At 39.6% G+C, this 26,331-nt stretch overlaps 3 protein-coding genes across 5 annotated transcripts; 1 reads left to right on the top strand and 2 right to left on the bottom strand.

Annotated features, from left to right (window-relative positions):
- Window positions 1-829: 829 nt before the first annotated feature.
- Window positions 830-11,075, bottom strand: LOC142372604 (uncharacterized). 2 transcript variants are annotated; one of them, XM_075455539.1, is made up of 2 exons: window positions 10,342-11,075; window positions 830-2,159 (listed from the first exon to the last, which is right to left on the bottom strand). In XM_075455539.1, exons 1-2 carry the CDS (start codon window positions 10,363-10,365, stop codon window positions 1,665-1,667), a joined length of 519 nt encoding a protein of 172 aa, XP_075311654.1. In that variant the 5' UTR covers window positions 10,366-11,075; the 3' UTR covers window positions 830-1,664. The 2 variants fall into 2 exon arrangements, with proteins under 2 accessions (XP_075311654.1, XP_075311653.1); XM_075455538.1 differs by lacking the exon at window positions 10,342-11,075 and adding an exon at window positions 2,624-2,856.
- A 4,176-nt stretch (window positions 11,076-15,251) lies between these two features.
- tescb (tescalcin b) lies at window positions 15,252-21,875 on the top strand. Of its 2 annotated transcripts, none has more exons than XM_075455345.1 (8): window positions 15,252-15,422; window positions 16,212-16,281; window positions 16,532-16,612; window positions 18,793-18,932; window positions 19,024-19,085; window positions 20,290-20,397; window positions 20,488-20,535; window positions 20,692-21,875. In XM_075455345.1, the coding sequence occupies exons 1-8, from the start codon at window positions 15,335-15,337 to the stop codon at window positions 20,767-20,769; spliced, it is 675 nt and encodes a 224-aa protein (XP_075311460.1). In that variant the 5' UTR covers window positions 15,252-15,334; the 3' UTR covers window positions 20,770-21,875. The 2 variants fall into 2 exon arrangements, with proteins under 2 accessions (XP_075311460.1, XP_075311461.1); XM_075455346.1 differs by having other exon boundaries at window positions 15,348-15,648.
- A 2,267-nt stretch (window positions 21,876-24,142) lies between these two features.
- Window positions 24,143-25,677, bottom strand: m17 (IL-6 subfamily cytokine M17). Its single transcript, XM_075455922.1, has 3 exons — window positions 25,599-25,677; window positions 25,068-25,216; window positions 24,143-24,950 (listed from the first exon to the last, which is right to left on the bottom strand). The coding sequence occupies exons 1-3, from the start codon at window positions 25,651-25,653 to the stop codon at window positions 24,480-24,482; spliced, it is 675 nt and encodes a 224-aa protein (XP_075312037.1). The 5' UTR covers window positions 25,654-25,677; the 3' UTR covers window positions 24,143-24,479.
- Window positions 25,678-26,331: the final 654 nt, after the last annotated feature.

Genomic DNA, 26,331 nt, shown 5'->3' with positions numbered 1-26,331 from the left:
AATTGAGTGTGAGCATGCATGGTTGTTTGTTTCTGTGTGGCCCTGTGATGGACTGGTGACCTGTCCAGGGTGTACCCTGCCTCTCGCCCAATGACAGCTGGGATAGGCTCCAGCCCCTCTGCGACCCTGAATTGGATTAAGCAGGTATAGAAAATGGATGGATAGCTTTTTTAGGGTTATGGTGTTGGGACACCTGTTCTATTACAACTATGACTACTACAACAACTACTGTAATTACATCTCTTTTGAACAACGTCAGAGAATGACACTCTGAGTTCTGTCTGGCAGAGGTAACTTAACTGTTCCCTTTCAAAAGAAAGTGGCAGGAAGCATTTATACTTTGCAAGTTGTTCTCGTTTCAGACATAATCTAGTTTTTCTGTTTTCCTCCTGAACACACCTGCATCACATTATGCTATCAAACCCGCACTACACCCGTCTTTTAGCTGTTTTTCTCTCTCTCTCGCTCTCTCTCTCTCTCTCTCTCTCTCTCTGAAGACTGCCAGTCCTTTACTCAGGCTGTTTGCTTCTTTCGGGTTCAGCCTGAAACAAATATTTGCTGCTTCATTTGGGACGTCTTTCGCTTTCTTTTTAATTGTTGTTGGACTTACCTTCACGTCTGCCAGCTAACCAAACTTCAAGAAGTAAAGGAGGACCTTTAATGCTATAATAGTGTCAGAGAGTATAACTGAACATGTATTTCCTATTAAAACACAACCATCAAGCATTTTTCAGGGTTACAGAACCTGGTATATTCACAAAGAGGGTTTTACAATAATGGAGGCAGCATCAGTCCATGTGGATTAAGGACCTAAACCCAGAGCTGGCAGAGCTTTTTAATACAGAACAGCAAATAACATTTCAACACTTTTAACAGACAAAAATGGACTTGTATTAATGTTTATTAATATACCAATTGTCCCCCTTTGGTTTTTAGAAAAAAAGTGTAACAGTCAAGTATCTTGGTATAGAGAGTAGGTTAAATTACTTGTGTACAGTTCTTCAAAAATTGCAATATAATGTCTCCTTGGCTGTTTCTCTATAGAAAAGCTTTTCACATGAACTAACCCACAGCTTTGTTATCTCAAATAAGAAAGGCTAGATTTTGTTTCCATTCCATTCCACCCTTCACGAATGATTGCACTCTGTTTATGACTTGACCACTAACAGGATACAGAGATTGGTCAACGTGCTTATGGTAATGCCTGCTTTCTTCGTAAATAAAAAAGTTACAATGTGATGATTTTACAAACTACTCACAAAGTCAATCTAACATTTGATGTTGTGGTCATTTAAAGCTAAATCTAATTTTCACCATAGAGCAAATATAACATAGATTTAGGGACAAGTCAAACTTGTTTGCATGAGTCATATGTAGGTCTACTCCAGTAATCAAATGTTTACAAGTGGACAAATGTTGTACCTGGTTCAAAATGGATGTTCTACATTCTTAGAGTCAATGGGCTGAATCCATTTAACATTGGGAAAAAATGTCACGTAACTCATTAATATACATATCAATCTCTCAGAAATAAATGGAAGGAATCCATCCAAATAAAAAATATTTAAATTAACTCAAAAAATTATGCTAACATTACACTAGTTCATGATGCACATGCTCCACAACTGGAGATTGTTGGTCATATGTCATATGTCCACCTGTCGCTACTTACTGTGATGAAACCTGGCAGTTGATCGGTCATCATTCTCCTGGCTGTTGGCCAACGGGGGACTAAACAGAGGCGCAGTCACTGAGGTTGAATTAGAGACTGAATTGATGTGAGTGCTGGTGCCTACTGCCATCGAAGCTGTGGCTGCTGGGTAGAACTGGACATCAACAGCAACTGTTGTGAGGCCCAAAGAGAGGTGGTGAGTGAGCAGCAGGGGAGGGTTGCCATGTGAGATGTTGAGGCTGTGGTGGATGGGCGCGACTAATGGCTCAGTAGTTTGTAACGTTACAGAGGAATGGAGAGTCTCCTCACGTCTGGATGCTGGGGTTGGGGAAGGAGAAGGGGAGGGTAAAGATGACGGAGGAGGCAAAGTGTCCGGGCATGGGCTATGATTGTCTCCTCTGTTACTGGTCCAGTCCTCTGTGCATTGCAGCTGGACGCTGGGTTGAGACGAACTGCAGCCCCTCTCTTCCTCAAAGGATGGGTCAATCTGGAAGTAGAGCACAACTCTTGGTAGTAACAATTATTGCTTAACCAAAGCATAGGATAAATCTATGAAATACTGATGATACCACAAGGTACAATGCCATGATATTTCATACACAACAACCTATTGGTAAAGAGAAGAATTATAGGATAAGTGACATTATTACTATTTTATGAAAATCCCTTTAAACATGTAGGGCCCTGGATTTGGGCCCCCGAAAATATCTCAAAAATCTTCAAACCAGGGCTGTTACCATAGGAATTAATTCCAAATAATGGTATTATTGTCATTCCTGAAGCTAATTTGACAAACTAATTTTAGGAGATACATCTTCTATGTCTTTTTGTTTATTGTGTTTTTTAGTTAGATACATATGATGTTAATGTGCATGTAAGTCTAAATCTAAGTCAAAATCTCCTTCAAATTAACATAAATATCATGTTGATGTGTTTTGGAACTTTTAAGACCTTTGTGTCAACAATGGGCTCAGGATAGGTTTCCACAGTGACTGAGTGGTTGTCCAGAGTGGGTTGTGTGAGCTGTCGAAGCTCCTCAAATGTGGGCTCCACCTGCATCGTGACCAAGCTGGGTCCTGGAGGTCTGGCTCGGGTGTCTGATGTTTTTAATGGGGAAAAAAAGTGTTATATATTCTTTTTTTGTGGTGTGTGGTGTTGTTTGTATTCACCTGTTTGTGCGTCCTAAAGATTGACGTTCAGCATTTGGTACTGGGACACCTAGATTCCTCTGAGCTGTCAAGGACATCTGATTTAGCTTTAGGAAACAGGTTTTAAGGCTGAATGCACTCTTTTTGTATGGAAGAGTTGCATGAGGACATTAACGATATATTTGACATGAAGTTAGCTTGGCAAAATTATGCTACTTTAGCCAAATTGGTTTGGCTTGACTAAATTATTATTAGCGATTGTGATGTCAGAGATATTAGAGAAACCAAAGTTTATAAATAAGACCTCCTCGCTGCTTTTTCACAGTTCGTCAGTTCATCTGAAGAAACACGTCGAGTTTTTCAAGCATCTTTGAAAGTCACAGCACAGTTTTTCACATCGCCTAAAACAAACACTTAATTACTACCTTCAATAGTAATTTTGACAAGCACTTAGTAACAACGCTTACTTATTATCTTAAAAAGTCATTTTGATTTTAAGTACTTAAAGACAAGCAAAATGAGTCAAACCAAGAAATCATCTCCACTTCAGTGGTGCGACATGGTGGACGACGATTTGCCCGAGGAGTTCTACAACTTTACCATTACTTTTGGCAACGAAAGTAATGAGGAACCCACCACCAACCTGTTGGAAAAACAACCGTCCCAGGTCCCCGAGGATTCCCCGTCTCCTCAATCATCAAAGGACGAAGTGGAAGAAACATCCCAGGTCCCTGCTCCAGCTGTTCCTCCTCAGGTCTTGGAGGTCCAGCTCCTGCAGGATCATCACCAGGCCTCCGTAGTTCGTCGCGTCAAGTGCAAGACTCCAGTTTCACAAACTGAGGGGATTCCATCTGACGCCTCTGCTGCCGACCGAGATTACGGATCAGAGAAATCCCACAACTCTTACCAGCAGAAGAATGACGAGATAAACTATCTCTACCATCAGATGGATATTCTAAAGGCAAAGCTGCAGAAGAAAAACTTATTTCTGACAAAAGAGACAGACAGAAGAGTCGCAGCAGAGAGGGCCCTCTTCAACACTAAGGAAAGGCTAATCATGACCGAGGAAAAGCTAAACAACCTGGATATTCTAAAGACAAAGCTGCAGAAGAAAAACTTCTTTCTGACAAAAGAGACAGACAGAAGAGTCGCAGCAGAGAGCGCCCTCTCCACGACTGAGGAAAAGCTAAACAACCTGGAAAACTGTTTGACCTCTGAGCGTCATCTCCACCAGAAGTGCGAGCAGGAGCTCAAACAGTGCAACCAAGTTATTGCGGAACTGAGTCAACCTTTAAAACTAGCAGTAGCAGAAACTGAATACCAGGCAGTTCTGAAAGAGGTCGAGAACCTGAATGAACAACTGAGAGAACAGACTGCCGCCAACATAAATCAGGTCGAGAACCTGAAAGAACAACTGAGAGAACAGATTGCCGCCAACATAAATCAGGTCGAGAACCTGAAAGAACAACTGAGAGAACAGACTGCCGTCAACATTAATCTGGCCTCCAAACTAACATCACAGGAGGAGGCAACAAAGACTCAAGAGAAGAAGGTGGCAGATCTCATGAAGGCTGTTGTGCAATCTGTCATCAACAAGCCAGAAGAACAAAGAGAGCTGTACATCATCCCACAACTCCATTTAGATCAGATCATTGTTCCACCAAAGATCCCAACTGTAGAAGAGTCGGCTTCACAAGAAGTATTGAATCTAGAAGTGGAGAAAGTTACCGGAGCAGAACCACAAATGATTCCTGACGAACCAAAGAAGAAAGTTGCACCAAAAGTTGCACCGAAGCCTCCGCGCATGAACAAGAAGACGCCAGAAATCATTGTGAAGAACAACGAGCCTGAAGACATCCAGGAGCAACAAGACACGGAGGACATTCCATCACTGATCGATGTCCAGGAACCAAAGTTCTCCGAACCCGTGGAAGAGGAAACAGGAGCAGAAACGGCCTCTGCAGACAGACAGGAAGTGGTTCCATTAGACTTGGCTCATCAGGCTGGATCGGACACGGTGCCAGAACTGGTGAGTCAAGTCGAAGTGGAATTAGTCCAACAGTCAAAAGATGTCAGAGCCGCCCAAAGGAAATGTTTCCTCTGAAAACCAAATCCAAGAAAGACTCGTCATCATCCTTGAAATGGAACCAGCCTCTCAACATCCAGAGGACTGTGAACCATCAGCAGCCTTACATCCCACAGAAGACACAGCAGTTCCAGAACAACTCGTGGACCAATGTGAGCCCTCAGAAGGAAGACCATAGGTGCCTTCAGCGTGGAGGAAGTTTAAGAAAATGATGACGCCAAAACACCGACGCCAGTAAAAAGAGAAAAACATCGAGAGAGGAAGAAAGAGCAGCGTTTAAGACTCGCACACAAGAATCATCAACAGCTTGTCAACCTCAAATGAATATAAAACCTTCTCCATACATCATATTATAACATCAAAGATCCCAACTGTAGAAGAGTCGGCTCACAAGAAGTATTGAATCTAGAAGTGGAGGAAGTTACCGAAACAGAACCACAAAAGATCCCTGACCAACCAAAGGAGAAAGTTACATCAAAGAAGCGTCGGCGCAAGAACAAGAAGACGCCAAAAACCATCGTAAAGAACAACGAGCCTGAAATCATCCAGGAGCAACAAGACACGGAGGACATTCCATCACCGATCGATGTCCAGGAACCAAAGATCTCCAAACCCATGGAAGAGGAAACAGGAGCAGAAACGGCCTCTGCAGACAGACAGGAAGTGGTTCCATTAGACTTGGCTCATCAGGCTGGATCGGACACGGTGCCAGAACTGGTGAGTCAAGTCGAAGTGGAATTAGTCCAACAGTCAAAAGATGTCTCAGAGCCGCCCAAAGGAAATGTTTCCTCTGAACCCCCCCCCCCCCTTTCTGTCTTCTCAAACCCCAGCTGGTCGAGGCGGATGGCCACCCTTCCTGAGTCTGGTTCTGCCAGAGGTTTCTTTCTGTTAAAAGGGAGTCGTTTCTCTCCACAGTCGCCTCGGGCAAGCTCAGGACGGGAGATTGGACCGAAAAAGAAAAAGTTTTCAGTGCAATCTGTTGGTTTCCTTAGCTAGGAAATTGTTTTTGAATTGGCTCTATATGAACGAATTGGATTATTTTGAAAATAATTATGATTACAATGAATTGAATTCCAATTGTCTTGAATTGGACTATATTATCTAAGTGCCTTGAGATGACATTTGTTGTATTTGGCGCTATATAAATAAAAATGAATTGAATTGAATTGAATTGAAAATTGATATAAATCCTTCTCCATACATCATATTATAACATCAATAAAATATGATTCAAATTCATATAACTTTTGTTCATCTGCATCTTTTCATCCTGAACAACTGCCTGAAAGCATCAGGGCATTGTTCTCTCAGCTGTTAACAGCATTAATGTGTCATTCAGAAAAGAACATGAAGATATGTTCCTTCACTAATCATCATTGCATTGATTTATGTGTTTAAATAGAATAAATTATAAAAAAAACTAAATTACACAATTACTGTTATCAAAATAAGGTTAAAAGGTGAACAAATTGAAATATTGTTGATATCTGATGTGAAATTTGAATATCTGCAGTATAATTCTTACTTGTTATTCATGTTATGGTTATTCTTGCCCTTTTATACATCTACGGTTTGTATTTACTGGTCAGATATGTCAGATTGCATTCTGGTTGTCTGGATTAGATTTAGATTTTAGAAATTAAACTTGTTACAAAGAGAAATCTATGAGGAAGCATGTTACAGGAATCCAGACTATTCAATAAGAATACAAATGTATTTGTGGATATTTAAAATCCATAACCTCACGCATGGCGGCAAAAGTTCTTCCAAGGACAGATAAGGTCATGGTCAAGGTCATGTTTATTTATATAGCACCTTATAACAACCTGGGTTGACCAAAGTGCTTTACATAAATAAATAACAGTAAAATCCAACAGATATGTTTAACAAAGAAATTCAGCAAAAGGTAAAAAAAAAATAATATGAAATGAGATTTTAAAGGGCTGATTTGATGTTTATCTGCGCTGCACATCCAGCATCATCACTGAGAATGATCACTTTTTTGGTTTCAACAAGTGCAAACTAAGTTAAAGACATCTTAAGATGTCATTTCTACTCATAAAGAATGTTACTGTGGAAACATTGCACCTACGGTGTACTGATTCAGAAGAAGTCCTGCAATGAAAAGTGTCACCTCTGAAGAAAAGTAAGTTCATGGTGTGTGCACTTAGGAAACAGCACTTTAAGTATTTAGGTAACTGGCCAACTAGCCGGACTACTTTCGTCAACGCCAAAGAGCTGACTCGTTTTTTTTTTGTTTTTTTTTTATTGGAATGGCAGGGCTTGGACCAGGATTGGGAAACACTGTAGTAGACGGAGGTTCAATCAACCCATTTCTGTTGAGGTAATGACAGATGGCTCTGTGATGACTCTCCAGCAATATTTTAAAGTTGAACCAGCCCAGCACCTGGTTCAAGGTGCTAAATAAAGAACTGAATAGTTCCATAAATTAAGAAACTTAAACCTTCTAAGGGTCACATGATGAATCCGAGAAGGTTGAAAAATGTAAATGTACTTTATATATACAGCCCTTTACAGACAATCCTTACGATGTACCAAAGTGCTTTACAGCAGGTAATAAATAAAGAGAATAAGTAAAAACAAATAAAAACAATAAAAGAACAGTGAAAGCAATAAAATATTATATAAATAAAATGACTAAGAAAGAAGGGAAAAAAAGGCAATTGTAAAAACGTTTTCGTATTTATTCATATATTTGTGTTAAGTATTCAACCTCAAGCAGCAATTTAGGCAGAAACTAAATGAAAAGTCCTGAAGAGATAAGAGTGCTCCTCCTGCTGCGCCTTTGTTGTGCCATCCCCGTCAGGCCCCTTGCTTTACTGACTGATTTATGCACTGCTGATGTCACTGTATGTTTCCAGGAAACAAAAAAACCTGAGAAAGACGAAACTCCTCTCAGCTGTCAGTGTTATTAAAGCCGGGCTGCAGTGAATAGGAAACAAAAAGTGTGGAAAACCCCTGAAAATAAAAGATGCGCTGTGTTTGTAAAATGATGCACCGAGCTGCCTCATGAGGGAACACATGACACTGCAAATAAAACATGGTGAATATGAAACCAAAGCTGCTGAAACGGTGTGGCATCCAGCAGACAACAGACCATGTAAGAAGCCTCTCATAAACTGACTACAGTACGTGGGTTGTGTTTAGTTTGTTTAGAAGGTGTTTCATTTGGCGTGCTACTACTCGGATATCTGGATTTTACTCATGACTCATGCGTTTTCAGCATGCACCTCTGATCTCAACTCAAGATCCACCTGCTGGCTTTCTGTGGAGCTTTCAGCCTGATCTTCTTCAGTAGACAGATCTGTTAATGAGTGTATTCACAAATGATGCTCCTCTCATAAGCTTTTGGCAGAGTTTTCATCCGTTCTGGTTGGAAATGAAAGTTGCATTTACAATATATACAAAATATACATATTATAATCTATTATTATTATCTTATTTGACATTTTTTCTGCAAAGAAGAGAAGTTGGAAAATTGTGTATATATATATATATATACCGGTGTATATATATATATATATATATAAACGATTTTTTTAAATATATTTTTTATATATATATATATATATATATATATAGAGCAATATATTGGCTGCTTTATGTATTCTGTTAATCCCCCCACCCAATTTTTGTCTGTGTTTTCAGATGTGTTCTCAGGGTCATTTGGTGTGGCGATGGAGTTCACAGCCCATGTTCAAGTTTGGGATGTTGGTCGGGGATTTCATGCTTGCAACCAATATATTGCTCTCAGGCAACAACTACGCCAAAATATCACTCCTTTTCAAGTTTATGAACATGGGGATGGCTGACAGGTCCAACTTCTTCAAAATCCAGGATTCCTTCTGTGTTAAAACTCTGCATCTTCCCCGTAAGATTCGTCCGTAACAAAAAATAAATGGATTACAATGTCAGGTATGCATGCATACAATAGTAACATGCATATTACACCTGTCGCGGCCTTTTAAATTTCCAAATGATATATTTCCAAGAAAGGCCGGGGATGGCAGCAGGTGGTTGTGTTCTTGACTTGCACGCACTTCAGTTGTTAAAATATATGTATGTAGCCTATCTATGTTTATTTTTTCTTTTACCAACAAAAAATATGAACAAAACAAATCTTACGATTTAGATGAAAACAAAAGTTAACTTATTTGAAATTAATAAGATCTGAAAGTGGTCAAAAAATCATTCCACCACCACCTCCCATCCTCACACCAGACATCTGACAAACAAAAAAGAGCCCCTGGTGTGTTCTTAATCTGTATGATTAATGGGCGGGTCCAAAAGTCACCAAAATAATTTAAACAAGCAAACTCAAATACAAAATGAACCCCAGATCTTGACTCCAAATCAACCAAAGTATATTCCAATATCGCGCGAGTGTTGCCGCGGGTGTAATTTGAATTTACTCGCCTCATTCGCGCGAGTGAAAAACGCGGGCTATTTGGCGCCATTCCCTCCATTTCATTCTCTCATCAACCATGGCTGATATATATACTATCGCGTACTTGTACCTGCGGTGGAAGTCCGAGAAACACACACGCCGTCGTGTCTGGGTCAGTGATATCATACGGAGGTGCACTCAGCTCGGAGAATTTCACCGCCTTCTACAGGAATCGATTTCAGGTGATCACGGCACCATAGCTCCATTTCAGCTGCGGAGCGCCTGTAGTTGGTGTCCTGCCGAGAGATCACGGCACCGATCCTCCCGAGCAGGTCATCAAACTGGGTCCTGGTGAGCCTGAAATACCGCTGGAAGCGGCCGTCATCCAGACTTTATTTTTTTTATTTTATTTAGTCTATTTTATTTAGTCAGGGACCATGTGCAAAGTACATTAATTACAAAGTAATTAACCAGATTTTAGCTTAGAAGCTAATTTCCATCTGCAGTCCCATCTGCATGTCACAGACAGCGCCTGTCCATCTGTCTCCACGTCACTGTCGTCCAGAATCTCAACGCTGATAGGCTGTCTGACGCGAATATTTCGCCAAAGTTGGATTTTTTGAACTCGCGCGGATTCGCATCTTTTCACTCGTGCGGCGGCATTCGTCTCACCGCGCCTCATCGCGCCGCCGGCTCGAATCCGCGTCTATTCGCGTCTTTGCATTGACTTTGTATGTAATCACGTCGCGCGACCGCGTCTGGTGTGAACGCACCGTAAGAAAACATAAATGGCCAGAACAACACCTATCGAAATAAATCCATTCTGTACTTTTGGCTAGGATGACAATAGTAGCCTTTTCTCTGTGATCACCAGTGTTATTACTACAATGAGATTGTGTGAGTAACATGTATCACACCGAAAGGTGAAAATTCAACAACTAGTCTAGTATACATCTACTATCAATATTTCTTGAAATGAAAGCCGTGACAGCCTGTTTACAATCATTGTGATGTTGAACAATCTTACCGTAAACGGAGAAGACGACGCCATGGCTGGAAGTTAGCCACTGTTAAGGCTCTAGCATGGTTGCCGCGTCTGTCACGGCAGTGCCGGACCGTGACGTCAAAATGACGTTTCAGCCTTGACGTTTCGCTTGCCTTGAAAAGACGGCGCAGGGCGTTGTCGTGCACCAGTCGATTTTTGTAACTTGGTTGCGCCGAGAACAACGAACCGGATGGACCGATGTGAGACCGGCTCAGTCAGGAGGTGCGTTTGTACAGACAGCTGTACGAAACTGCAGTGAAACAGCACAGGGAGCACGTAAACTCCCAAAACTGGTGCACAGAGATTGGCAGAACTTTGGGGAAAGAGGGAGAGTTCTGTAAGAATGTGTGGAAGAAGCTACGCGACAGATACGTGAAGGCAAAGAAGAGGGCAGAGACTCTGTTGATGCCGGGGGCTTCAGACCTTCACCTCTATTAACTGAATTAAAAAATTAAAATGATCCAAAAACTGCAGCAGTATCATTAATTACAGTATTCCTGCTCTTGACAGCGGCATTGTTTTCTTCTCCACTTTCGTGGTTGTAGAGTAGAGGTAACCTTCACGTAGCAGCGCCACCTCTGTGACGGAGAAAATTGCAACGACTGGCGCATCGACTTGCGCTGCTTGCGCCACTATACATGGCGGGCACGAAATGTGACGTCATCAACACCGCTCGCGCTAGCAGACGCGGCACAAGGTGACAACACGCTATTAAAAAACTCCATCGATAGGTTTAAACAATAACAGTGAAATGTTGAGACTTTCTGTCTGGCTTTTGAAAATAACACCACTTGGTGAGGTTTAGAAAACAGTCTAAATAATATTCTTTACAATGAAAATGTACCATCATTGATGGCATTTTTACTCTTCACATGCAGCTACTCTCACAAGCCACTGCACATTCTGTTAACTTAATTATTGTCTGTGTCTGTATGACTGAACAAATGCCACATGTGCACAGCTTGTGGCGGAGGATGGTCTCCTCTCCTAAATATATATACAGATACTACCCAGTTTCTTTCTTCCCCTGCTTGATCTTTGTATCACATTCTACGTCCTCATGCCCCATGCATGTTCTGTCCAGTCATACTCTACCTGTTGGATCGTTTATGAATAAAGTTCTGGACTCTGAAATTCCTTCTATCTGCACGCTTGGTTTGTACACAACAGTGTCTCATAAGTTCCTCACCTGATGGGGTTGTGTCAGCTTCGATTGCTCATTTCACACCTGTATGGCAGTGGTGAAGTTTTCTATACATCATCACATTTCTATGCATCTTGTATTTCTAGAAGAGCTACTTGTGAAACCACAAATGTTACTAACACTTGGCCTGGAGAGACTGGAGTGTAACACAGAATAGAACACAGAAAACATGTTGAAAGTGAGACATTTCACTATTCCATGAAAAATATTTGCTCATCTTGAATTCGGAGGCTGGAAAAGACATCTAAAACATCTAAAACATCTACATCTAAAACCAAAACAGTTGGAAGAACATGTTGCAAATAATTAGGTTAATTTGAAACAGGTCAGTTACACAGTTGGGTATAAAAAGAGCATCTTAGAGAGGTAGACTGTCCTAGAAGTAAAGATGGGCAGAAGTTCAGGGATCTGCAAGAAACTACATCATTAAATTGTAGAGCAGTTTCATAATAATGTTTCTCAATATACAATTGCAAAGACTTCTGACATTCCATAATGAACAGTACAATAACATCATCATAATCAGAAAATCTGGAGACATCTCTGCGCAGTGGGACAATAGTATGCTCATGATCTTTGGGCCCTCAGGCGGCACTGCATTAAAAAAAGAGATGATTCTGTCATGGGAATCACTGCATGGGCTCAGGAACACTTCCAGAAATCACGTTCTGTGAACATAATTGACGGTGTAATCTACAAATGCAGGTTAAAGCTCTATCATGCAAAGAATATATGAGCAGAAATGCTGCTTTTTTCTCTGGGCCCTAAAATGAACTGAGGCGGAAAACTACACTATGGTCAGACAAAATGAAATCTGAAAATCTTTTAGGATATAATGGATCGTGCATTCTCTGGAGTGAAGAGGAGAGGGACTATCCGGCTTGTTATCAGTGCTCTGTTAAAAGTCTGCCTCTCTGATGGTTTGGGGGTTGATTAGTGGCTATGGAACTGGCAATTTCCACATCTGGAAAGTCACCATCAATGCTGAAAGGTACACACAGGTTTTAGATGACAGATGACATCTTTTTCAGAAACGACCTTGTATACTTCAGAATGACAGCGCTAAACTGCATACTGCATCTATTCCCTATACTATGGCTTCATAGGAGAAGAGTCCAGGTACTGTACTGGACTGGCTTGCCTGCAGTCCACACTATTCACCTATTGAAAACATTTGGTAGATCATGGAATGCTAAACATAGCATAGAAGATTTAGGACTGCTGAGCAGCTAGAATCCTATATCATACACGAATGGGACAAAATTCCTCTTTCAAAGGTCCAGCAATTGGTCTCCTCAGTTCCAAGATGTTTACATGAATGATTATATGTTTTCAACCTTAAATATAGACTTAGATCATTTTCTATCCCCAATTAATCCAATTCAGGGAAGCGGGGGTGCTGGAGCCTATCCAAGTAAAGCGGCTACTGGGCAAGAGGCAGGGTACAACCTGGATGGTTTGCAGGTCCGTCACATGGTAACACGGAAACAAAAGAGATAAACGACCATGCAAGCTCACACTCACGCCTCGGGTCAATTTAGAGTCACCACTTAAACTGAAATACATGTTTTTGAATGGTAGGAGGAAGCCGGAGTACCCAGAGAAAACCCACGCATGCATGGGAAGAACATGCAAACTCTGGCAGCAAGAACGTTAATCTCAATTAATATTTTTTTCGTTTCTTTTTGCATCTTAAAGATACCAGTGAATGTGTGGACTTAGCCCAATGAATGAGTAGACTGAAACATTTTCTCCTCATTTTTTGTTTTGCCTGTCTCCAACCTTTGCTATTTTCTAGTTTGCTTGAAGAACAACTTAAACTACGTTACACTCTAAATGGAATAATGGCAATTTCTCTTAACCTCTGGTGATGATCTCTTATTTCTAAATTGGCGTTGATCAATTTGTGCCCTGTGTTGCTCGTAGTTATCAGGTTCTGAGTAAAAGGAAACAATACAGTTTTTGTAACAGAGGCACCATCAGTAATGGATTGGAGATGCTATCTATTGACACTTTAAAGGAAAGCTCTAAAGAGAGAAGAACTTTTTTTTACCCACCAAAGCAGTGCTCCATATTAAGTGAAGTGCAGTACATCCATAATCATTATAACTTGAGAAGTCTCATTTACGGGCCATTGTACTTGGGATCAACATATTTAAGCATGATGATAAGTTTGTGGGTCTCTAGCTTAAGGTGAGCAAAAACAAATTGCTTTCTTGGGAACTCTTCAGTGTGGAAATGTTTGACACTGTTTGCATATCATTAGTCTCAGAGTTTTCACACAAAGAACACAAAGAGCTCTAATGAGCAGATGATTAATAAGGTATAAAGAGTCCTAATGAATAACCAATTGAAAATATATAATACATTATGCTTTACTCAACTTCCATTTACTCAATTAAAAAGTAGTAGGCCTTAAAGAATTAACGTAGTCATACTGTGTGAACACAATAAGAATATTAGATCTACGTAGGAGAAAAATACAGCTTCAGTGGGTTTGTGAGAGAGATCTGGATAATTTATAGGACAGAAGACAGAGAGAATCATCTCAATTTGCCATTACTGCCAGTTAAGAGGTAAGAGATGGTTGCTTTTCAGATAAAAAGTAAGGTGGATTTTTTTCATATCAGTTCTGTTGCAGTGGTCCACATGTTGATTCACTATTAGCAGTGACAGTATTGCTCTTAAATGGAGAATGCAACAGCTACAGATCGTGGGGCTTCACAGCTTTGTAAACAGCTTAAAAAACGGGGCGGTTTGGGATAAACGTACTGATACAATATGTACAAATGTATGTCCTGTGATAACCAAAGCATTTTAAACAAGTCCTATAGGGGGGGAAAAGTTAAGGTGTGGGTCCATAAAAACGACCCATTAATTAGCTGATCACTTAAACACACACACCAGATATATATTTACGGCCTCCCTGATGAAAACGAAACAATCTGATATCAAGAACAGCTCATATTTCATTACAGCAAACACGCACAATTCCAATGTTGTTGCTGACACCATGTGGTAAATAATGGTACTGCAAGGCTTTGCCCAGTTACGAATATTTCATATTTCGTGCATGAACTTTTTTACCTTGGTTAATTGTGTAAGTTTTATAATAGGATTGGTATTTCTAACATTCATTGTAAGATATCATTCTAATGTCTAAAATTTATGGGTGCCGTGAGCCGTGAGGCTCTTTGTAACTCTTAATTTGAAAGTTATGATAGTTTGGTTTATTGTGAAGGATGAAAATGATAATACTACTAACAACGTGTTGTTTCTGAGTTATCCTCTTTTCACTGAGTTCTTCCCTCTGACTCACACGGGCCAAAAATATGTTGCTGTCAGCTGACTTATCTGTGGTTTGAAGCATTCAGACCTGTTGGACTTCAGGCGACACCTCAACACTGACGTCACGGCAGGTCTTTTGTCAGAGTGTCCTGATGTGCATCATGTAATGGTTTTATATTGCCAGTGACATGAACGCGTATGAACCCGTTTATACCACGGTGCACATTAATCATATATTTTTCCTACATAATTCACACATATGATGTATTCTTAAAAGTAAAGTGTAAAGTTTTGTAGGTATGAAATAGTCTTTTGGGGGTTTTTTGTAGGTAGAAATTTCACACATCATGTCGTCTATCTGGAAACCTGTTCAGCCTGCTTTCTGCCTCCGCACTTCTGCCTCCATCGGGATAGATGAAGAGGTCGCAGCTTCCGAGAAGATAAAAACGTCATTTTTTTCAGCCAAACGTCCGTTGTTGTTAAATGTGTCGTCACCAGGTCGGTTGTTGCGGAAGTGGCCTACGCTGTTGCAGAGATGAGACCTGCTTGGTGATCACACAAGGGGAAATAGGTGCGCGCTCGTATATAAAACACTCGTGTGTGGACATGGAGTATTCACAAACCTGATCGTATAAGTTCCGTGTCGAGTCCAGCTTCGGCTCTTTTTTTTTTTTTTTGTCTTTCGCCCCCTTAAAATTGTTGGCTGCTGGTCAGAGAGGAGCCTTTTGGAGATATGGGAGCTCTGCAGTCCCTACCCAGTCACCCAGAATATATTGATCTGGCGGAAAAGACGGGCTGTGAGTTGTCATGATTATTGTTGTTATATTGCAGGCGCTTCTTCGCAGTCAGCTAAGGAGGAAGCGATTAAACAAGAGACGTTGCACTACAACGGAAACAGGCCTTAATGTCTTAACAAATGTGTATCTGAAATGGGAAAATTGATCTCGTCAACTTAAAGAATATGGTTAGGCCTACTGTTTGCTTTAAAAACGTAATTCATGTAAATGTTAAGTCTGTAAGGTAACTTGGTCTGTTGGCTGAATAATTTAAATGACAGTTATCGGAAGTGCAACTTTACCCAGTCAACAAAGGACGATGCCGTTAATAATATATGTTTATTCCAACGTTTATCATTCCTTGTTAGTTATAGTATCACTATATTTATCCTCTAATGAGAGAGGATGCGTGTGGTAGGCACACAAAAGACTCAGCAAACTATTTTACACAAGTATGAATATTCAAATGTGCTGCCTTGTTTGCCAAGACCCGGCGAACATTTTTTACTCTTATAGAACTTAATGTAAGGTCATTTTACAGTACAGCAGCTGTCTGCTTAGGGTTACCTTATGTCTGTTTTCAGTTTCATTTGAGCAGATTGGAATCCTTCATAAAAGATTCAAGCAGCTGAGCCACAATGAAGAAACTCTACGGTAAGCTGACCTAAGATATCTTTAAGAAATGAGTGTTGTAAATGATCACCCTTGTAATAATTCTGTTTAGTTACATTTGTTTTTCAAGACAGGCTTTTCAGTAAATAATCAGCTTGACAATCAGCCAGCTTTCATTGGAACAGGAAACCTGCTCAACAAGATTCATGTTGGCTCATATTACAATGTGGCAGCCTTGTATCTTATATAACACCACATACTACACCTTAAAAATGTCTTTTTTAACCCTCAGGAGAGATCACTTCGATGAAATCCCAGATCTAGCATGCAATCCCATCCGTGCACAGATCGTAGAGGCTTTCTTTGACAAAAGGTACAGGGAAGAATTTTAACTCTTCGTTTGAACAGCGGCAACCTTATTTCCAAAAGATTCAAGTAAAAACAGACTAAAACATTTTGATTCTATGTTCAACTGAAAATAGTACTGACAACATATCAGTTGCTATAGTGATTATTTTATGTTCATTTATAATTTGATGCCAGCAACAGGTTTAAAAAAATGTCTCCCTTCTTTTAATATTCTATAAAAGAAAAACCAAAGGGAAAACACATATATCTGAAAAATCACTGGACGGGGCTTTGGTGGACCAAAGAGAGTCTGAAGAAGGAATAAGGGCCTGGTGCTCAAAAGAGCTAAATAAAATCCCTTACTGGAGCACTCTGGTGTGCAGATCCATTGTTCTTTTTTCATTTGGATAGAAAGAAAAAAACAACCTCAGAGTAGCTGAGCCTTGTAAAGATAAAAATTGTATAGTTAAAAAAAATAAATCTTTCAATGCAGGAGCCTTTAAAAAAAATTATTTTAGAATCTATGGTACATGATATCATTTAAAGTTTAACAGAATCCATCAAAATCTCTGTAGTCAACAGACAAGGCAGGAAAAACCAGTAGGGAATAAACATGATCTTTGGGCCCTTCAGATGGCATCTCATTACAAACAGACTCCATTCTGCGGAGATTTTTGCAGAAGTTCAAGAAAACCATCTTCAGTGCATGTATCATGTCACTGCATCCACAAAGTTAAAGTCCATTCATCCATTTTCCATACCTGCTTAATCCTATTCAGAGTTGCAGGGGGTGCTGGATCCACCCCAGGGCAAGCAGGACACCAGTCCATCACAGGACCAACACAGAGACAAACAACCATATACACTCATGCTTGCTCCTGAATTCAATTTAGGATTTTTTATGACTATGGGAGGAACCCCTGCTAAGATTGAACCAGGAACACTCTTGCTGTGGGTCGACAGTGCCAACAACACCACCTGGCAACCCACAAAGTCAAAGATAAAGTTAAACTGTATGATGCAACAAAAAAAATGGGAGGGGGGGACATATTTAAAGAAGATCTCTAACCTTCTCTGGATCTGAGGTCATTCCGGTTAAACAGAGGCAAAGTAAAAAACTTTCCTGTTGTCTGATGAATCAAAATCTCAAATTCTGTTGGGAAATCATGCACACCGCCGCGGTTCAAATGGCTGAATCTTTGATGAAATGGTACTGCATGAGTGCACATGGCATGGGTTACCTGTACCAGAGACTTTACCAAAATGAGCTATCCCACTGAGGAGACATTCCCCGTATCTGTGTTATGTGGGTTTCACTGAGGGACAACCACTCACCAGGAAATCTGATCATACTGATTCCATTGTAATAAAAATGTGCAAACAGAATTTTTTTTCACCCTTAAGTGTTTGAGGGGTGTATTGAACACAGTTTACTTAAGCCACACATCTTACAAATATTCTGACAACAAACCACGAATAAGGTGGATAACAGAGATCTGCCAACACAGATACCTCTGATTCAACTATTATTGAAATTTACCATTCCTATATAAACTAGAAACATGGATTTGATTCATAATTTAGTGGCCCACCTACCCCACTTACCTTAAGACTGGAAGCCTGTACCATTTGGTTGTGCTGGTGCATATTAGTTGTTGAGGATTTTTGCTTGTACATCTGTGAAGGCACCATCATAGCTGAAGGATTTAGGAGCAACATATGCTGCCATCTGGCCATAGTTTTTCCTTGAAGGACTTAGCTACTTCAGCAAGGCAATGCTGGACCTCTTTCTGTACATATTACAACAGCAGGGCTCTATTTAAAAAAAAAACATTTTGCTTTAAAAACAGCAATTTGTCTCGTCAGTTCTAAACTGTCACCATGTGTTGTTAAAAGAAGAGTTGATGCAACACAGTCAAAAACATGCCCGTGTGCTGCTGGCATTAAATTCCAAAATGAGCATATAGTGGGAACAAAAAAATATATATATAATAGATAGAACTAAATCAAATTTCTAATTCAGACTGCTGATGTGTTGTTGTATAGATTTAAAATGATTTTTTTATATACAAAAAAACTGCATTACATTTTAAACATCCTCCCAACTTTTTGGGAAAAAGTTTTTTTTTTTTCTTGTTTAGATTTAATTGAAGAACATTATTTTCAATTAGCCAATTGTTATTTCTTCTATGTTTATTTCTTCAGAAACTTTCACCACAATGGTGAGGGAACGGTTGATGAGATCGGCTTTGAAGAATTCCTGGTGGTCATGTCTCATTTTAAGCCTCCAAAACTCCATTTGACAGAAGAACAACGTGGGAATGTCCGGAGAGAGAAACTGAGATGTGCGTCTGAAAGTGAAGCACATGACCACATACTTTACATTATTTGTGGCTTATACACAGCTGCTAAAGTGAAAGCTCTGTCTCTCTCCAGTTTTATTCAACATGCATGACACTGATAACGACGGGACAATAAACCTCGAGGAATACAGACATGTAAGTCTCTTCTCACTTGTAAAAGACAGAGAAAACATTTCACTCTTGATAAAACTCATGTCCAAACAGTTTTTACTCACAGTTGGTGGAAATCATCACTCTAACGCATGCCATGAGTTTACCATGTTTTTATGTCTGTTTATAAGTACAATTTGATCATCTTGATCCTAATTGAAGATGCAGGTTCTCTGTGGTAGACGGAAAGCATCTCTATGTTATCTTGAGACGTGGCAACGTGAGTCTGAGAATATTCTGAGAATATTCTATGCACATGTGTTTATGATGGCTACAGGGCCATTTATACTGGCACAAAGGTATTTGTCTGTGTCGCTCTCAGCCCCACAGACAGGCATATTTTAACTGCAGATGGACGGATGTGCAGTTCTCCAAAAAGGTGAACAGCTCATAGGCTAGCTAAAAGTTAGCTTGAACTGGCATGGGTTGCAAACAGTTGATTTGATAACACACAGGTAAAAAGTACCAAAAATGATAAATGGCTAAGAAGCACAGGAGGAAAACCACTGGACAGTCTTCATTATGTAATACTTGTTTTTTCTCTAACACAAAGCTGGTCTTTGTCCACGTTGTACACAACGTACAAGCACCAACAGCAGCACAAACATCACCAAGAGTGGGCCACAACTCAAATTACTCCGCACATTTCAGATACTGTATATCGCAGCAAAAATATTTAAACTTGTAGAAGTGCATCTGTAAAGCCCAAACACAGAGCGACCACAGAAGTATGTTCAGACCTTATACTACTTTAGAGCGCTGGTTGTGCACATGGTCAGAAAGTAACCCTACGTGTGTGAAATACGCAATCCGGAGGAGACTGGTTGAGTCAGTGTCGGGGGCAAATGTGAGCGTATATCCATCATCCTGGGCCTTCTAGTGATGTCACAATCAGAGCAAACAAACCAGAAAATGGTGCACACCCATAAATTTATTTGAATATAAACACAAGATTATTATTACATCCTTATATTCTGCAAACAAAACCCAATAGTTTGTTGCAGTTATAATACATATTTATTGAAATGTGCTCCACTGAGTCAGCTGCTTTCCTGCAACACACCTGGCAACTTCTGAGGAAATGATGGTGGAATCTCATTCTCCGCAAGCTTTTGGAGATCAGTGATTTGAGTCTTGTAGCCATTGTGGTGATGGCAATTTATCTCAACTGTTGTTCACATCTATCCAGGTGGTGGAGGAGCTTTTATCACGCAGCGGGGCACTGGAGAGGGAAACAGCCAAAGGCATTGCTGATGCAGCCATGTTGGAGGTCGCTAGTATTTCAATGGGTCACATGGTATGTAAACTGTAGGATCTCAAAGAAACAATTAAGTTTGATTCAGTCATTGTCCAGACTAACTCAGTAACTCTACTTAATAATGCACAGGAGCCTGATGAATTCTACGAGGGAATCACATTTGAGCATTTTCTCAAGGTTGGTATGCAGAATATATGCTATTATGTTTATCAAAAATGCTTTATTAGTAAGTCATCTTAGTTTAAACTACATTTTACTATACCTTTATCATTGCTTTGAATCATCCTGAATGAAGTTGCAGGATTTTGAAATGATACAAACTCTCTTTTACAGCTGCTGGATGGCTTTGAAATTGAATCAAAAATGAGTGTTCGCTTTTTGAACATGGACACAACTACCCTGTGCAAGTGAGGCAGTCACTTGGAGAGAAGTCTTAGAATGCTAAGTTATTTTATGATAGCATTAACTGTTTTTTTTTTGTTGTTGCTGTTTGATGCTTGCACTGAAGGTATGCCTTACCAATATTTGAAAACTATGCAAATCCAAAGACAATAAGCCTGTTGTGGGTGCATTACAAGTAGTTCACTTTTTATTGTAAGCAATAAGTCACCACTACTGTATGAATGTTTGGATGAATACAATTATAGTCAAGTATCTATGGCTGAGTAAAGCAATGTGACTTTATGCATGCACATGTAGATGCTTGAAGAAACTTTAAAGATTTATTTTCATAAATCATATTAATTAGGAACATAAAGACCTGCCTTGTAACTTAACTTAAATAACAGATTTGAAATGCTTAACTTCTGTGTCACGAATGTAATACTTGATGCATGCTCTACACACTATGTTTACACAGTAAAACGCTTTATGAAACAGCTCTGATTTCAGTTCATGATGTGCACTTCTGATTACTGGGCGTGCCTAAAAGGTTAACGGGATTATTCCTGATTTAATGGAGATGAAGTGATATTGGTCATGTTGAATTTAGTTAAATGATTTGCTTTGTGTTTCAAAGGTTTTAGTTATCTTTAAAAGTTATGCATCGTAATTAGTAGGAAAGACAAAGTTTACTGCTCACATTGGAAACTAAACCTGGAGTAAATTAAAGGATTTCTCAGAAAAGTCACTGTACCCTGAGAAAGAGTGCCGAGTGCTTTTTAAGTGCTACTTGGGTGGTTTATAGTTTCCCTTCACTTTTGCAGGCTATACATGGCCACGTCTCTCTAAAATGCTGAGGCGTCACATCACAAAGTGAGTGTACAGAGACTGTTTGAGTTATTTTTACAACAGTTGAATATTACATTGCCTCGAAGAGAGAAATATGGAAAGACAGCAATGTATCAAGTTTTATTTCGTCCCACAGACCACATGAGACATGTTTGAACAAAGATTTACAGCAAATGCCAATAATATTTGGTTTGGCTTTTGGAAGATGTTTAGGTTCAACAAAGGAAAACAAAATTAAATTTAAAGAATAGGAAGTTAGCTATTAAACTATACATGATAACCACAAAGTGGACTTGTGTTGTCATTCTCTTTCTCACTACAGTCACTATCAATACAAATGCCGAAAATATTTGAAAAAGCTATAAGATTAGTCTTTCAGAAATGAGTCCTTAATAGGACAGGTGCTGTTTTACTCAGATTACACTTTACATGTCATATTTTCAGTTATTAGTGTGTACTGCCCTCTACAGGTGAAAACATACTGTATAAAACATGTTGAATTCTCAGTCATCCAGGTTGTGGTAATCTTAAAAGCCTAAATAAGGGCAACTAGACCTATTTTTTATTGCTTCTTGAAGCTGCTTCACCTCACATATAAAAAGCTTGTTTAGTTCCAAAAAATAGTGGGTAGTTTTGGCTTTTAAGAAGTCCAAGCTACCATTCACACTTGGCAGGTTGTCAAAGTCGCATGTGGGTCAATGACTCACCTGAATAATGCTTGGGTCTATAAATCAGTCACACCTGTGAGTCGTTTACCTGCCTGAACTCGCAGGTTTTGGTCTCAAGATTCAGTGTGTGAATGGTTGTGAAACTGGGAGGAGTGTCAAGACTGCATTGTAAGTTCTGGGAAGGTGATACCTAGGACCACCTCCTCTGTTCAGAGATGACTTTTCCAAATTAACATAGACAGCTTCTCTACTCTCAGAGACGATAGATCGAGAGAGGAGTCAAAAAAGCTATCTATGTTCAAATCTATGTTAAACTTATTTAAAAGAAGTCTATTTGCCCTTATTCAATATCAATTAGGATTATGTTGAATGCTGATTAACTTCAACCTTATAATAATACTTTGGTGCCACTTTTACTCCATGTACTGCAGATATCAAGACTGTGTGGCACAATTTTGATATGCAGGATATTTATTGTTTATTTTTGTACAGCTGGTCACATTGTGCGATACCGAATGCAACATACGAATGTTACCCAGGTTTATTAGGTTGTTGGTATTTGCTATTATGGTTTATTGAACTCTACACTGATCTGTCATTTATTCTGGACTTCTTCTGTGTGTGCATGTGCATGAAAAGTTGTTGCAGATCTGCTGCATGAGATTCACCACGGTATAAAACGAGGTTCACAAGTAATCACTTATCAGTTTATTTGACTTTTAAAAAAAACATTTAAATTAAGATGGTGGTCTTCAAGAGGAACTTAGAACAATGTTTCTGACTGAGAAAAGTACAGTTTTGATTTGAAAGTTTAGCGCACCCAGAGTTCCCAGCACAGTTTGCACCGATCTTTTCAAAGCTGCTGGCATCTTCCCCCTCATATCTAAATAAAGTGAAATTTCAGTTGTATGTAGTATGTCTTCTCCCACTGTATTTGAGTGTGAAGTTGTGACAACAACATCTGTGACAACAGTTAGACATTCCACACACACACATAAAAAAAATCCCCTCAATTTTAAGCAGAAATTGACAAGTTTTTCAACGTACTACAGATAAGAATATAAAGGAATTAGTGGTTACTGTAACCCTCGCATTTGGGGTTTATATGTCCTGTTTGTTGGTTTTCAAGCGCACAGGGAACTAACTTTTCTTCCGACCATATTTGTCGCATTAATTAGACAGCTTTTTACTGTTAGGATCCAATCCTCTTGGATGAACCAAAGTATTAAGAGGGTAGTGAAAAGGAATGCAAAATGCAGACTGGAGAATAACCGATGCCCGAAGGTGCCCTCAGTGTTTGTGCTTTAAATAAGGCAGAGTTATAACAGGGAACTTGATTCATGACCTAGAGTGAATCCCCCATCTACTTCCAGTTTCCTGAAAGCTTGTGACTTGAGGAAAGTTTGGCTAAGAATTACCTAATTTCAGTAAAAATCTTTGTCAACATGTATATAGATGACAAGTCTGCATCCATGGCCTATTAATGATCTATTCAAAGATGGGAATTTCTGCAGGATTTAGACTTGTTTGTTTTTTTTGCCTCCCTCACCCTACCTATTACACACTTGCATGTCCATCTATATAAGGATGCAAGTGTGCAAACCACACACTGTTAACACATACAGTTATCTGATCCACACACACCCACACCTTGTGACTGACCAGACAGCCCGCCAGTTTCATGAAATCTTTCCTATCTGATGCAGCCTTGTGTTGAACACATGCGTCACTGAGAGCTGATATCACACAGTCAGCGTCTCAGCAGCTTCCTGATTTTCTTTTAACTCCTTTGGATGGATTCTGTGTAGAAAACAGCACATGCTACTTCTTTTACACTTGTCAAAAAAGAGGAAAAAAACGACTTGTCAAAGTTTTCAAAACACATTTTTATTTCAACCGAGTCCAACAGAGAAAAAGACAGATCTTGCATGATTTTTTTGTTCCATAGTCTTAGTGATGCAACCAGGTAAAGAAATGAAAGGTGACAAAACAAGTACAGTGTGGAATTCTGCGTATACCAAATAACTTAATTTAGAATTAATCTTTTTATACTATCCCTCCGATAGAAACACTCAAGAAAATAAATATTAAATACCATAAATAGGTTCTATTATACCGATGTACCTGCCACCTTCATACTCACTCATCTTTTGAAGTCCTTATTTATCAAGTGAGTAAAATACTTCTGAAGACTGACTGTCTAAGGCCAGTCTCGTGTCATTTTCAGAAGGAGACTGCGTTCATTTGCCTCCTCTTTCTACAGATTCTGGATTTCAGAGTCCTCAGGTCTCTGGAAATGTTAGACAGCAACTCCTTGTAGGTCTTCAGGACCACACAACCGTAAACCTTCTGCTGGAAGACATTCTGAGGCGGCGGTAGTATCGTCGGCCCGTCTGCTGGTTCTGCTGGTTCTGGCAGGTTCGGGAAGAGTTTGTGGTACAAGTTGTTTATGAGAGAAGCAAGGTTCCTTCTGCGAGCACTAACGCGTTCGAGTTCTTTGAGCAGTGCACTCGTGGGGGACTGTAAGTCTGTCTGCTGCTCATACACTCGCTTGAAATGTGGGGAGAAGGCTTGGATATGTGTGTACATGCTCGCTATCCTCTCTGAGGGCTCCAGCCCGGAAATGTTGGGGTCAGGGATGTTGCTCACTGACACCTTGCAGAAAAGCTCTGACATCTCTCCTTGAGAGGCTTTCTACAAAACATAATGAGATTGAAATCAAAATTTAAGAATTTCTCTATTCTTAGGGGGTGGTTTGTGCAAGCACTTGATAATTTAAGTCAAAGAAAGCAGTTTCTTATTCATACTCACATATGTTTTGATTAGAACAACAGATTCCTTTTGGGCAAGCCTGGTGAGTTTCCAAGGTTGCTGCAGAGCATTTTCACACTGCTGGTTTCTGCTTGCTGCCACAGTTTTTGTTGAATCAACAGTCATAAGCAGCAGGAAAGAGAGTAATCCTGAGGAGAAAGGAACTGGTCAGCTATACCGCCTCACAATATTGAGGTAAAAAATGAGGGGAACTTCATTTTGAAACCACAAGTGCTGAGCAAGAGAAGTAAAAATAAACTCTTCTAAAGAGTAACCAATGGGATGATTTAATGAAAGTATGAAGCTACATATCTTGTGCGCTGAAATGCTATGAAACATTGTTTATATCTTAAAATATTGGACAGACAGTTAAAAAATGAATGGGCTGCTGTGGTGCAGGAAACTGCAAAGTTCAGTTAGTTTCACAACAGCTTTTAGTCACTAAAATAATTTGCACAACGGCATGAAAAGATGCACTTATGTTTAATGCTATTTTCTAACCTAATAAGAAGCAGATGTAGTGACACTTACTTGCTGTTGATTCCATAAAGTTTTGAAAATGCATATTCTTCACATGACCATTCATTCTCCTCTCTGTCTCACAGGCAAATTGCGTGGACTCGTCATAATCACACTCCTTTCAAACTTCTTTAAAAGACAGAAGCCACGCATTTGTCATAGGAGGAAATGACGTGAAGCAACCAAATTTCCCAGAACTTCTTCCTCTCTCAAAGATGTGTGTTCATGTTTTTTTTTCTTTCTTTTGTGTTCAATTAGTGGACATTGCCCCCACATGTTTATGCTGTGGACAGACATGTAGAGGCATTGTCTGCATTCAAAGACATACATAAACATACATTCAGAGGTTACACAAACATTCTGAACAACTCTCACTTTTTTCTTTTTGGTTCATGGAAAAAAATAAACATGTCTGATATATTGATTTCACTTGAGGAGGATAAATCTGCTGAATTTAGAAAATTTGTGTCAGACACCCATTAGAATAATTGAAGGAGTGAGGTCAGCTCACCCTTTGACACAGTTTAGAAACATGCTATCTAGCACCCTCTAAAGGGCAAGAGAGGGAAGGTGAGAACTTCAGATTTGTGAAAAAGTAAAAGTGAGATCCCCACTGTGCACAGAGGTGTGCACTGACTGCGGTTCTTTTGTCTTTTCTTCAAAGGAAAACAGCAAATTCCCCGAAAGAAACCTTCAATTTGACTGATCTTTTGGAGCTTTTTTGTCACTATAGATATGTAAATGA

Source organism: Odontesthes bonariensis, chromosome 22 (genome assembly GCF_027942865.1).
Source record: "Odontesthes bonariensis isolate fOdoBon6 chromosome 22, fOdoBon6.hap1, whole genome shotgun sequence".
Classification (NCBI taxonomy): domain Eukaryota; kingdom Metazoa; phylum Chordata; class Actinopteri; order Atheriniformes; family Atherinopsidae; genus Odontesthes; species Odontesthes bonariensis.
This window is presented reverse-complemented; position numbering and strand designations above follow the sequence as displayed.